The sequence below is a fragment of the Salmo trutta genome, chromosome 8 (genome assembly GCF_901001165.1).
Source record: "Salmo trutta chromosome 8, fSalTru1.1, whole genome shotgun sequence".
Lineage (NCBI taxonomy): Eukaryota > Metazoa > Chordata > Actinopteri > Salmoniformes > Salmonidae > Salmo > Salmo trutta.
The window spans coordinates 40,393,735-40,408,439 of NC_042964.1; the positions used below are offsets into that span (position 1 = coordinate 40,393,735).

General features: G+C 41.2%; 1 protein-coding gene across 1 annotated transcript; it reads left to right on the forward strand.

Moving 5' to 3' along the window:
* The first annotated feature begins 9 nt into the window (after positions 1-9).
* LOC115198934 (cholinephosphotransferase 1-like) lies at positions 10-14,698 on the forward strand. The gene is made up of 8 exons (XM_029761366.1): positions 10-484; positions 8,397-8,544; positions 8,790-8,931; positions 9,091-9,175; positions 9,690-9,821; positions 12,099-12,257; positions 12,541-12,666; positions 12,891-14,698. Exons 1-8 carry the CDS (start codon positions 245-247, stop codon positions 13,005-13,007), a joined length of 1,149 nt encoding a protein of 382 aa, XP_029617226.1. The 5' UTR covers positions 10-244; the 3' UTR covers positions 13,008-14,698.
* The last annotated feature ends 7 nt before the right edge of the window (positions 14,699-14,705 follow it).

Consider the following 14,705-nt stretch of genomic DNA (forward strand, 5'->3'; position numbering starts at 1 on the left):
CATTTGAAATTCCCGGCCTCAATTCGAGACTTGCTTCCTGCTGAAACGCAATTCTCAATCACTAACGGAAAAAATATCGACTTTCATGGTTCCGCTCTAGAAAAATGACTGTTCACACGTAACTGCCAAATGAGCAAGTATTTTCTGGTTGGTCGCGAGAAGATATCAGTGCCTGAAACCCACAAGAACCTCAAGAGTATCGCTGGGTGATTGGCTACTTTTCGTAGCGCCGAAGCTGTAAACAATGCCACATTTCTTGTGGCCGGAGCCGCTGTCAGCCTCACAACTCAAGCGGCTAGAGGAGCACAAATATAGCGCTTCGGGTCGATCCCTTTTCGAACCTCCTTGTCAGATATATTGGAATTGGCTGGTCCAACAAATTCCAACTTGGGTAGCGCCTAATACTCTGACTATAATTGGACTGGTAATAAATATAGTCACAACTGTAGTGTTGGTGTTTTACTGTCCAACGGCAACAGAGGAGGTAAGTGCTTGCGACCTTGGGGTGGGGGGGAGAAACTTTAGAGTAGCCATGTAGCAACACCCCATGACAGCATTGTAACTCTCTGAGATCATGTGTAACATTGTTGCAACTCGAATACATTTACAGCGCTATTGTTACTTTACAACCGAGAACTTGTTGTCAACTGGCCTACCTGGTTAAATAAAGGTAAAATAATAATTAAAACTGCTCAAAGCATCAGCATATTGGGTGGAAAATGTGCACAGTCCACTAATGTTTTGTCCCTCAAAAGTGTGTCTAATAGCCTATTGTTGTCTTAATGCCTTTGCTTGATTAAAATGCCAAATTTAAGAGTTAGTGTCAAAGTTGCCACCATGTTTGCTCAGCCACTCGTAAATCAAGTGAATAGTAATTTAAGTGTGGCTGAATGTTTATTCAAGGAAAGGTAAAGTTAATATTACTTTAGTTATCTCAAGTTTGATTGGATCATGTAAATTAAGCAAATACAGTTGAAGTCGGAAGTTTACATACACTTAGGTTGGAGTCATTAAAACTCGTTTTTCAACCACTCCACAAATCTCTTGTTAACAACTATAGTTTTGGCAAGTCGGTTAGGACATCTACTTTGTGTAATTTTTCCAATAATTGTTTAGACAGATTATTTCACTTATAATTAACTGTATCACAATTCCAGTTGGTCAGACGTTTACATACAATAAGTTGAATGTGGCTTGGAAAATACCCGAAAATGATGTCATGGCTTCTGATAGGCTAATTGACATCATTTGAGTTAATTGGAGGTGTACCTGTGGATGGATTTCAAGGCCTACAGTCAAACTCATTGTCTCTTTGCTTGACTTCATGGGAAAATCAAAAGAAATCAGCCAAGACCTCAGAAAAAAAGGTGGACCTCCACAAGTCTGGTTCATCCATGGGAGCAATTTCCAAACGCCTGAAGGTAGCATGTTTATCTGTACAAACAATAGTGCGCAAGTATAAACACCATGGGACCGCTCAGGAAGGAGACGCGTTCTTTATCCTAGAGATGAACGTACTTTGGTGCGAAAAGTGCAAATCTATCCCAGAACAACAGCAAAGGACCTTGTGAAGATGCTGGATTAATGAAAACATTCTTGGCAAATGCTTTCGCTTTCGTCCGTCTTGCGCCGGTCCAAGAATTTCACCTCTAGCAGCACAATACAAAAGTATCTACATCCACAGTAAAACGAGTCCTATATCAACATAACCTGAAAGGCCGCTCAGCAAGGACGAAGCCACTGCTCCAAAATTGCCATTAAAAAAAGCCAGACTACGGTTTGCAACTGCACATGGGGACAAAGATTGTACTTATTGGAGAAATTTCCTCTGGTCTGATTAAACAAAAATGGAACTGTTTGGCCATAATGACCATTTATGTTTGGAGGAAAAAGGGTGAGGCTTGCAAGCCGAAGAACACCATCCCAACCGTGAAGCACGGGGGTGGCAGCATCATGTTGTGGGGGTGCTTTGCTGCAGGAGGGACTGGTGCACTTCACAAAATAGATGGCATCATGAGGGAGGAAAATTATGTGGATATATGGAAGCAACATCTCAAGACATCAGTCAGGAAGTTAAAGCTTGGTCGCAAATGGGTCTTCCAAATGGACAATGACCCCAAGCATACTTCCAAAGTTGTGGCAAAATGGCTTAAGGACAACAAAGTCAAGATATTGGAGTGGTCATCACAAAGCCCTGACCTAAATCCTATAGAAAATTTGTGGGCAGAACTGAAAAAGCTTGAGCGAGCAAGGAGGTCTACAAACCTGACTGAGTTACACCAGCTCTGTCAGGAGGAATGGGCCAAAATTCACCCAACTTATTGTGGAAGGCTACCTGAAACATTTGACCCAAGTTAAACAATTTAAAGGCAATGCTACCAAATACAAATTGAGTATGTAAACGTCTGACCCACTGGGAATGTGATGAAATAAAAGCTGAAATAAATCCTTCTCTCTACTATTATTCTGACATTTCACATTCTTAAAATAAAGTGGTGATCCTAACTGACCTAAGACAGGTCATTTTTACTAGGATTATATGTTGGGAATTGTGAAAAACGAAGTTTAAATGTATGTTAGCTTCTGACTTCAACTGTAGATAACAATAGGTATACAACTTCAACCATAGTCAGGAAATCATTAACAGGTCGAATACCTAGGTTTTAACCATGCCACGTGTTCATACTATGACATGTCATCCGCTTAGGAGGGAGGGAGGGAGGGAGAGAGGGAGAGAGGGAGGGAGGGAGAGAGGGAGAGAGGGAGAGAGGGAGAGAGGGAGAGAGAGAGAGAGAGAGAGAGAGAGAGAGAGAGAGAGAGAGAGAGAGAGAGAGAGAGAGAGAGAGAGAGAGAGAGAGAGAGAGAGAGAGAGAGAGAGAGAGAGAGAGAGAGAGAGAGAGAGAGAGAGAGAGAGAGAGGGAGAGGGAGAGGGAGAGGGAGAGGGAGAGGGAGAGGGAGAGGGAGAGGGAGAGGAGAGAACACACACCACCTACCCGTTTGGCTTCTTTTCCTTCCTTTGTATAGTTTGCATTCAGGCACGTGCCTATCAGGTATTCAGAGATGTGTTACAGTATGTTTATTAGTTCTACACCTTTGTCCACCCATCCCACAGTACAGATTGGAATCTCACCACTGACACAAAGTCCAGATTCCATCAAGCTCCAGGCAGGTTTGTGCAGCAGACAATTCAACAAGGGCATTTTTATATGCAGCACAAGCTGTTGTCAATGCAGCCATGGACTCACATGTAACCTTTCTCCATCTGCAATCTGTATATACAGTACAGCTTTGAATAACTCGATAAAAGGGCTACCTGGCCTTGACATAAGCTGCAGCATACACTACTGTCACTGACCAACTGAAAATATGTCAAGGGTGACCCTGTATGCCTATACTCAATACTGAACTTGCCTGGGAGCCATGTAACTAAGATGACTACCTGTAAACAGAAAGGGCATTTTAGGGCAGGTGTTACTGAAGAGCAGTTTGTTGTTGTTGTTGGTAGAGGATGGGAGTGGAAAACAGCAGGATATCTAGAAAGAGAGAAAAAAACTACTGTCAAAACAGTTGTGGTGGACAAACACAGTTAGGCCAATACAGTAGTGTTGTGTTGGGCAAGTACAGTGCAGAGAGAACACAGTTGTGACGAGAGAAGAGTTAGTACAGTACATTGTCACCGGTGGGTCCGAGCCCACCTACTGGAAAGCCAGGCCCATCAAATCAGATTGGGGAACAAAAAAATTAATTATGCTCTCTACATGTCAGTGTTCCAAATGGGACATTATTTGACTTTTTACCTAAACATGCAAACACCATCAGATATAATTCATAGCAAGCAGTGCACTGGAATGGCATTTAGATTAAATGGAATGACATTCTCTCATGGGATGGGTGGTCAAAAATAACTAACTGAAAGCCACACCCCCAATAAGCCATGAATATGACTGCATTGAAGCCTATGTCACTGTGCTTCTATGGCTATACAGTGCATTCGGAAAGTATTCAGACCCCTTGACTTTTCCACATTTTCTAAAATGTATTAAATACATTTTTCCTCATCAATCTACACACAATACCCCATAATGACAAAGCAAAAACAGGTTTTTAGAAATGCTTGCACATTTCTAAAAAACTTAAAACAGAAATTGTCTTATTTACATAAGTATTCAGACCCTTTGCTGTTAGACTCGAAATTGAGCTCCAGTGTGCCCTGTTTCCATTGATCATCCTTGAGATGTCTACAACTTGATTGGACTTGATTCTTCAACTTGATCCAACTTGATTGGACACCGGTGGTGAATTCAATTGATTGGACATGATTTGGAAAGGCACACACCTGTCTATGTAAGTGCATGTCAGAGCAAAAACCGAGCCATGAGGTCGAAGGAATTGTCCGTAGAGCTCCACGACAGGATTGTGTCGAGACACAGATCTGGGGAAGGGTACCAAAACATTTCTGCAGCATTGAAGGTCCCCTAGAAAGCAGTGGCCTCCATCATTCTTAAATGGAAGAAGTTTGGAACCACCAAGACTCTTCCTAGAGCTCCAGAGTTCCTCTGTGGAGATGGGAGAACCTTCCAGAAGGACAACCATCTCTGCAGCACTCCACCAATCAGGCCTTTATGGTAGAGTGGCCAGACGAAAGCCACTTCCTCAGTAAAAGACACATGACAGCCCGCTTGGAGTTTGTCAAAAGGCACCAATAAGCGGCATGGACTGGGAGACTAGTCAGGATCGAGGCAAAGATGAGCGAAGCAAAATAGAGAGAAATCCTTGATGAAAACCTGCTCCAGAGCGCTCCGGACCGCAGACTAGGGTGAAGGTTCACCTTCCAACAGGACAACGACCCTAAGCACACAGCCAAGGCAACGCAGGAGTGGCTTCGGGACAAGTCTCAATGTCCTTGAGTGGCCCAGCCAGAGCCCGAACTTTTACCCGATCTAACATCTCTGGAGCGACCTGAAAATAGCTGTGCAGCAACGCTCCCCGTCCAACTTGAGAGGATCTTCAGAGAAGAATGGGAGAAACTCCCCAAATACACCAGTGTGTAGAATTGCAGGAAATGTGCTTTAAAACAGCAGTTTTTTTCTCTTTGCCCCATGGTAACATTTTGTAGAATTTCAGAAAGTTAACATTCAACCACTGATTGCAATAGTCTGCTTTCTCTGATTTGCTTGACCTTCACTTGAACTCTGTTGAACTCTGCATCCAGCAAATGAGTAGATAAAGCATGTCTGGTTGGAGGGGTGTATGCTGGACAAAGAACATTCAGAAATCTCTTCCAACACACATTGCCTGTGAGCATCAGAGGTGAACCAGTTGCATACACAGCTCGAGCAAGACATTCATCAGCATTTCTCTGACTACGTTCCTCCATTGAGTCATAAATACTTCTGATTCCAGGAGGACCATGAGCTGTTGATATCGATAAGGTGTCTGATTCATCATTTTCACCTCGAATAGCAGTAGAGGGACTTTTGTCAGAGGTTGCTTGTTGTGAGCGCTGAGGGAACTTTATGCACTTGGCCAGATGATTCTGCATCTTTGTTGCATTCTTCACATATGATTTGGCACAGTATTTGCAAATGTACACAGCTTTTCCTTCTACATTAGCTGCAGTGAAATGTCTCCACACATTAGATAGTGCCCGTGGTATTTTCCTGTAAATAGGGGAAAAAAATGAGAAAAAAAACCAAATACAATTCCATGTACAGATAAATAGTTAAGCTATTAGATTAAACAACTCCTTTGTAAGATGTTTTAAAATGAAACATGTATGGAAACAGGTGAATGAACACCTTAGTTAGCAGGCTCAAGCAAGCTAAAACCCACATGGTAGCAAAAACTAACTAGCAGAAATTGTTAACCAGTTAGAAATGATTTAAACACACATTGCTTTGGTTACTATTTACTAGTTAACAAAAAATCATGTATGTCATGTAAAATATATTTACCCCACCCAGTATTGTAATCAAAACTTACCAGAAAGCATGTAGTCCTTGGCTCAGACAGTGTAGTGGTGTGGGCTCAATAGCATCTCATTAGTGTGCAAGATCTTGAATCAGCTGTACATGTGATGGAAGAGTGCACTGTGCATGCGGAGATTTGCAATTCCATTGAATTGGGGATAGTTTAACCAAAATATGCCACAATACCTTGAATTGCCTTTTGTATCCCACAAAAAAGGTTCACTGTTTTTAAGCTAACTTTTTTTTGTTGATTAATTTAAGCAAAATCCCCTAAATTACAGGGCTTAACTTCCATGGAAAAGTCCGGAAATTTACCAGAAAGTTTCCGACCCTTTGCAACCCTAGACATAGCGTGTTGAGGACATTGCAGAGAATATGGAACAGCAGTTGAAAAACAAGGTAAAGGATTTCACCTATTTCTCCTTGGCCCTGGATGAGAGCAGTAATGCACGTGACACTGCGCAGTTGTTAATATCGTTATCAGGCATAACTCCAGACTTTGAAATTACAGTCAATGAAGAGCACAACCACAGGGAAATATTTATTGGAGGTTAATAAGTGTGTGGCAAAGCTGGGACTGAGTTTGAAAAGTTATCCAGTGTGCCCAAACTTGACAGGAAAACACATTGGCCTTTTGAAAAGGATACAAGATCAAGTAGCTGAGCTGAACCCAGATCAGAAAATTATTTTCCTGCATTGCATTATTCATCAGGAGGTGCTCTGTAAATGTGTTCTGAAAATGAGCCATGTTGTGGATACAGTCACTAAAGTGGTAAACTTCATAAGCGCAAAATCTTTAAACCACAGGCATTTTGTCTCACTGTTGGAATACAGTCAGGTCATGCAGATCTCCCCTACCACACAAATGTAAGATGGCTGAGTTTGGGGAAGGTGCTTAAAAGGGTGTGGGACCTGAAGTCGGCGATTGCTGAGTTTTTGCAAATGAAAGGAAAATGTGGATTTCCCTCAACTGCAAGATAAAGAATGGTTGGCTGATTTTGCCTTCACCGTGGACATCATGGCCCTCATGAATGATCTGAATTCCGAACTACAAGGGAAGGGCCTTTTTGCACATCAGATGTACAGTCTTGTCAAAGCCTTCAAGGGAAAATTACTCCTCCTGACCCGCCAAGTAGAAGCCAACAATCTCACCCACCTTCTGACACTACTGGTCTGTTCCCTATCAGATGACCAGTGGGAAAAGTATACGTCGCTGCTGCGTGCTTTGAACGGTGAGTTTTTCTCGTCGTTTTGAGGATTTCAAAGTGTTGGAAAATGACATGCTGTTGTTTTTCTCTCCTTTCACCTTCAATGTGGATAACGCTCCCACTGACCTGCAACTTGAGCTTATCGATCTTCAGTCTGATGCAGTGATTGTTTTGAATAGTTCTCCAATGTCACTGACGAGGTTCTATGCATCTTTCGATGAACAACACTTTCAAACATTAGGAGTCATGCTCAGAAGATGTTTGTACTGTTAGGTTGACCCAATGTATGTGAACAGACATTTTCAGTGATGAAATATAACAAGTCAAGGCACAGATCATCTCTTACTGACTCTTAGCAATCCTGCTCATAGCGACGTCAAACTATACCTGACTTCACTACTCTAGTCAATGCCCATCAGACTTCACTCCTCACACTGATTGAGTAGTTTACATGTCATTTTGAGCTCTGGTGTTTTTTGTGCATACCCGTTAACAAGAGTTCTGTCCGTGGTGCTGAATGCACAGTGTACTTTTCCCTCTGTGTAGTTCATTGCCTGTTTAATAATGAAAATACCTACCAAAAGGAGAACATGGATGTGGTTTATTTCTGTGCATGTTAAAGTAAAATAAGTAGCATATCTGGACGTGATTTACAGTAGATACATCTACTGTCAACATAGTCATTCACATGATGTACCATCCTGTAATATGCTTCTGGCCGGCGATGGCAAAAAATATATTCTAATGAGGCCCTCAGTGGAAAATAATTGCCCAGGCCTGCATTATACTGTTTTGCCTTTCAAATCATTTTCTACAAAACAGCTGTAGTAAGCATACATTTTAGAAAATGTTAGACAATGTATTATAAGATGTCCGTTAGAGAAAACAAACCTGTGTTGAGGTAAATAGTAAAACATCTCAACTTGTCAAACACAAGCAACTCTCTGTTTTGCAAGAAGTGACTCAAAATAAGATAAACAACTTTCCCCAATGTGTGTCATGGCTTTCTTCAATCTTCACTGATTTGGTAATACACCCTGCATCTCATGTAAACAAGTATGTTTGTTTACACAGAAGACAAAAACCCGAGACCTTTCCCTTCAACGGTGGATGGTGGAGGAAAAGTTTGTCCTAGTTGAAATAGAAACCAGGTCATTCCATTCCCTTGTTTAATCAAATTTCTCTCCCTCACTTTTTCGCTCTCCCTTCCTCTTTCCAGGCTCCAGCATGGGCCTTCATCCTGAGTGCGTTGGGCCTGTTCATCTATCAGTCGCTGGATGCCATCGATGGGAAGCAGGCCCGGAGGACAAACAGCAGCTCTGCGCTGGGGGAGCTCTTTGACCACGGCTGTGATGCTGTCTCCACAGGTGCGGGCCCAAAAAATGTTTTTTGCCTGTTAATTTGTGGTGCTTTACAGTACCTGACCAAGTGTGTATTTCAAGCAGTGGGGCTTCCCTGTACTTTTGTCTAGAGTCTGGCCTAGACTGCATTTAGTGTTTTAGAGTCAAAGCAACCATTGTGTCATATTGACTGACAACATACATTGTTCTATGCCTCAGAAGTATGACACATTGTTACTCATTAGTTCTCATCTCTGTCTCTCTGTCTGCAGTGTTTGTTTCTGTGGGAACATGTATATCCTGTGGGGTAGGAAGCTACCCTGATTGGATGTTCTTCTGTGGCTTTGTGGGGATGTTCATGTTCTTCTGTGCACACTGGCAAACCTATGTTTCCGGAACGCTGCGCTTTGGCCTGTAAGTAGGAACGATGCCCAATTATATTATTTGTTTAGTTGTTGCTGGGCAGATAACGACTGTTTGTTTTTGACGTAGTACTTAAGTCTAGTCCATCATGCTTCATAAAATATACAGTCTGGTTCTGATCTATGAGTTGTATAAATTCTCTCCACCCAGGGTTGATGTGACAGAGGTCCAGATTGCCATCGTTGTCATGTATGTGATGTCGGCTTTTGGTGGAGTGGCCCTTTGGGACTACAGGGTATGGCTTCAATACATTTATCCATCCATGCACATAAACCTAACACACACTCCCATACCCACTCATACACTCTCTCGCTTTCCTTTTCTGTCAACTAAGCTGTAGGATTTGGAGACTTGGACGTTTTACACCAACATTTGGCACCATAAGACAACACAACCAATCCTTAACATGTACTGTATAACCAACCAACCAACCCCACAACAACAATCTACTAGTTATTAAATAGTCCTTTTGTTTCACTTTCACTCTGTGCAGCCTGTGGAGGCTTAACGACTAAACGCCACAGAAGTGAGAAGGTAATTATGGGTAGCTAATCCACCGTGGCGTAGACATGATCTGGCTAGAAAACAGCTGATGTCACCACGCAATATTATTGGCTTCTCCTCCCATCGTGGCCTCAGCAGCATGCCCCGCCCACCCACAGCTTATTGGTGTAAACAACGCTAGCTGTTGTGGCAGAAGGTTATTAGTTCTGTTAACTGAAACTCTTGGTTGTTTTACCCTCTTGTAGTTGCCCGTCCTTGGGGTGAAGCTGTATGCCTTCCCCATCTTGGGCATCATTGGGGGAGCCGTGTTCTCCTGCTATAACTACTTCCACGTTATCCTCAACGGGGGCGTCGGCAAGAACGGCTCCACTGTGGCTGTAAGTATTATTATGTAATTACGTGTTTAGTGAAATTTCTGGGTTGATTAGTGTTTTTTATTACACTTAAGCCTAAAAAGCTGACGTGGTTGTAAGAAGTTGCATATACAGTGTCTTCAGAAACTATTCATACCCCCTTGACTTATACCACATTTTGTTACAATGAATTCCAAGAATGTTTTCACATTTTTTCTAATGTATTGAACATGCAGAAATATCTCATTTACATAAGTATTCACGCCCCTGAGTCAATACTTTGTAGAAGCACTTTTGGCAGTGGTTACAGCTGTGAGTCTCTTAAGAGCTTTCCACACCTGGATTGGCAACATTTGCCCATTTTATTATTTCTTTAATTCTTCAAGCTCTACCAAATTGGTTGTTTATCACTGCTAGACAACCATTTTCAGGTCTTGTTATAGATTTTCATGTAGATATAAGTCAAAACTGTAACTCGGCCACTCAGGAACATTCACGGTCTTCTCGGTAAGCACCTCCAGTGTAGAGATCAACCGATTATGATTTTTCAACGCCGATACCGATTATTGGAGCACCAAAGAAGTAAAAACCGATTAACTCGGACAATTTTTATTTAATAAAATAAATATTTACATAATTTTTTGTGTGTGTATTTATTATTTGTTTGTAATAATGGCAATTACAACAATACTGAATGAACACTTTTTATTTTAACTTAATAAAATCTTTTTAGTCTCAAATAATGAAACATGCTCAATTTGGTTTAAATAATGCAAAAACACAGTGTTGGAGAAGAAAGTAAAAGTGCAATATGTGCCATGTAAAAAAAGCTAACGTTTAAATTCCTTGCTTAGAACATATGAAAGCTGGTGGTTCAATATTCCTAGTTCTTCAATATTCCCAGTAAGGAAATACTAGATTGCAGTTATTAAAGGAATTATGACGCATCGACTATTTTTCTCTATACCATTTGTATTTCATATACCTTTGACTATTGGATGTTCTAATAGGCACTTTAGTATTGCCAGCTTAATCTCAGGAGTTGGTAGGCTTGAAGTCATAAACAGCACTGTGATCAAGCATTGCTAAGAGCTGCTGGCAAACGCAGTAAAGTTTGAATGAATGCTTACGAGCCTGCTGCTGCCTACCACCGCTCAGTCAGACCGCGCTATCAAATATCAAATCATAGACTTAATTATAATATAATAAACACAGAAATACAAGCCTTTGGTCATTAATATGGTCAAATCAAAATATGGTTTATTCTTTCAGTGAAATACGGAACCGTTCCATATTTCATCGAACGGGTGGCAACCCTAAGTGTAAATATTCCTGTTACATTGCACAACCTTCAATGTTATGACATAATTATGTACAATTCTGGCAAATTAGTTCGCAACGAGCCATGCGGCCCAAACTGTTGCATATACCCTGACTCTGCGTGCAATGAACGCAAGAGAAGTGACAATTTCCCTAGTTAATATTGCCTGCTAACATGAATTTCTTTTAACTAAATATGCAGGTTTAAAAAAAATATATACTTCTGTGTATTGATTTTAAGAAAGGCATTGATGTTTATGGTTAGGTACATTTGTGCAACGATTGTGCTTTTGTTAAATCATTACCCGTTTGGCGAAGTAGGCTGTGATTCGATGATAAATTAACAGGCACCGCATTGATTATATGCAACGCAGGACAAGCTAGTTAAGCTAGTAATATCATCAACCATGTGTAGTTAACTAGTGATTATGTGAAGATTGATTGTTTAATGCTAGCTAGCAACTTACCTTGGCTCCTTGCTGCACTCGCGTAACAGGTGATCAGCCTGCCACGCAGTTTCCTCGTGGAATGCAATGTAATCGGCGTCCATATATTACCGATTGTTATGAAAACTTGAAATCGGCCCTAATTTTAACTATCCCAAAGCCTAGGACCAAGAGGCATGGAGAGGCAGCCTTTAGTTATTATGCCCCCAGCCTCTGGAATAGCCTGCCTGAGGGGGGCTGAAACTGTGGATATATTTAAGAGGTCTGAAAAAACATTTTTAGCTTTGCTTTTTCTTAGGGTGCTTTTTAGTTGTTCAGTTTGTTTGTTTGTTGTGTAGTAAATATTTCAGCTTTATTTTCATTTTTTTTTACTGTAATTTACATTGCGTTGCATTCCATGTCTGAAATGTGCTGTATAAATAAAGTTTGATTTCATTTGAAGGCACTGTACATTTTAGGACAATCAAAAAAAATGTGGCTTCTATTCTAGGTTAACAATTCAAAGTTATTTACTATTTTGCTGTGTGTCCCTTAGGACACCAGTGTGCTGGCACCAGGTATGCACATAGGCCTTATCCTCACACTGGCCTTCATCATCTTCAAGAAGTCATCCAACAAGCTTTTTCAACTGCACCCCTGTCTCTACATCCTAACTTTCGGCATGGTCGTCGCCAAGATCGCCAACAAGCTAGTTGTGAGCGCTCCATTTAATATAAGTCTTCACTTTCTTACATTGCTGTCATCTCTCAATCTATTAATATCTCTAGTCTACTGCCTGAAGAGATTCATAAAGATATATTTGTCTGTCTGGAGTGTCTTATCAAGCAAGCAATGAATACTTTTCCTCTCTCATAAATGGGACCTCCATATGTAACAGTGAAAGCCATACCAGTATTTACCTTAGCTCATTCATTAGCTTTGCTGCTCCTCCACCAATATCTGTATGTTCCTTATGTGTTCCTCTGTCCTTGTGTCAGGTGGCCCACATGACTAAGAGTGAGCTTTATCTCCCAGACACGGCTTTCATCGGGCCTGGCCTCCTCTTCCTCAACCAGTACTTCAACGGCTTCATCGACGAGCACATAGTCCTCTGGATCGCAATGGTGAGTTCTCACCCCAGATTTGTCTTTATGATTCTGTAGTTCTGTCATCAAAACAATGTTTTAGTACAGGTCTGGTGTCATTTTCAACCCACTAACCCATTTGTTGTCTTCCACATAGATAGGACCAGGAGTTTCCCCTAACCACATAAACTGACTGGAAACAACTCTAGGCCCTATGTGCATCAAGTACATTTCTCATGCCAGTCCTTATATTTCGTCCCCAGGTCCTGTCGTTGATTGACTTGACGCGCTACTGCACAGGCGTGTGCATCCAGATCGCCTCTCACCTGCGCATTCACGTGTTCAGCATCACGGCGCACGCTGCCCCCAAACACGACTGACGTTTTGCCCGGAGGAAGGAGGCGGAGGACGCCGCCCCACTCTTGAAAGCAGATGAGGTCCCCTCCACCCAAACCTCAGCAGCCTTGACACAGTGACCACCTCTGACTAAAGGTTGTCTGTAATAACGCTAGAGGAATGACAGGAATGACATAACCACCCGATTTAGAGCCATCGTGAAGGGTAACACGCTGGTCTGTATCTCACTGGACGAGTGCAGTGTAGCTGGCATGGAAATAAGTTGGTTGGTTTTTCTTTGTCTCCATATAGGAAGTAATCACTACCTGAGGTAATGACACTCAGATTTGATTAATGTCATCAGACAGGTTTTAACATCCAAAGCGCACCATTTGCCATTATTTCCAGCTCATTCAAATCATACACTATGGGTAAAAGCTACAATACATTTTTTGGCAAAGATCAAATAATGTTTCTCAGTGATCAGATAAAGTTGCTTTGTATTATTTCCCCCTTGAATTTGGTTCAATTGTTTTGACAATTGATACATATTCCATGCTGTAAATTTAGAGGCTACAGTATCAGACTCATCTGTCTTCACAGCCTCTTCTTAAAAACAATATGATAACTCAACCCAATGAACATGTTTGATCATTGCCCAAATTGATATTGTTGCTCTTGAAGTCATTCATTAGTCATGTTTATTTATACCCAATCTGACATGAAATTAACCCAATCAGGGCTAGGAAATACAAAATAAATCAACCTTTCAACCTCATAACTTCTAAAATGAAGTTTGTAAAGTAGAATGAGACATTCCTAATGAGGTATGGTAAGCTAATTGTCAAGGACTGCAGGTTAAGGGGCAAGGGTCTGGGTTAACGCTGAAAACAGTGACATTTCTTCTACAAGGGCTTCCATCTGACTGTGAATCCCCCTCCAGTGTATCCAACACCCTCCGTAACCTCAACTCCAGTTGAAGTCCTTGTAGTCATGTTGGTGATGCGTTCACACGAGTCCTGTCTGCTTTCAACGTTCTTCTCCCTAAAGGGCTAATTCTTTAAATCCTTTTAATTTTAAAAATGTCTGAATATTCAAAGCATTTTAAGAACAAGTACTAAAATGTTTGTCTTTTCTGAATCATTATGAAACCAGTATTTATGGTTGAGGTATCGGACAATGTAACACTAACTGAGAAAATGTTTTACTGGAAGCCATCTTTTTCACACATTTTGAATATGTATAGGTGAATGAATGCATTTGGTACATTAAACTTAATGATTTGTGATTGAATGGTATGATTCTGAACTGTTTTGGGGCATAGCTGAATGGTCATTGCTCAACAACTTTAGGATAGACAGACAAAGGGATGCAACGGTGTGGGTGTTTCGCCCCTGTGGTCATGTTAGTGGAACAAAGAGATAAATCAAGAACCCCTACTCTAGGAATATGACCATACCATAAAGTGTCCCTAAAAAGGACATTTTGACTTTGATAGATTGGTGGGTAGAATTCCAATGAGAGCCTTCAGATTGTGACATGTCAATGACTTTGTCTGGAAATGTTAGCCACCTGTTTTTGTTCAATCAGGGTTTGAACTCAAGGTGAACTTTGAAACTATGCATTGAAAAGGCCACATGCTCAATTTTAACATGGTATTGTACTGTTCAATACAAGTAAAATATCTTTACACTAACAAGTTTAAAATGATTGTAATAAAGAAATATTTTCCATTCAGGAAA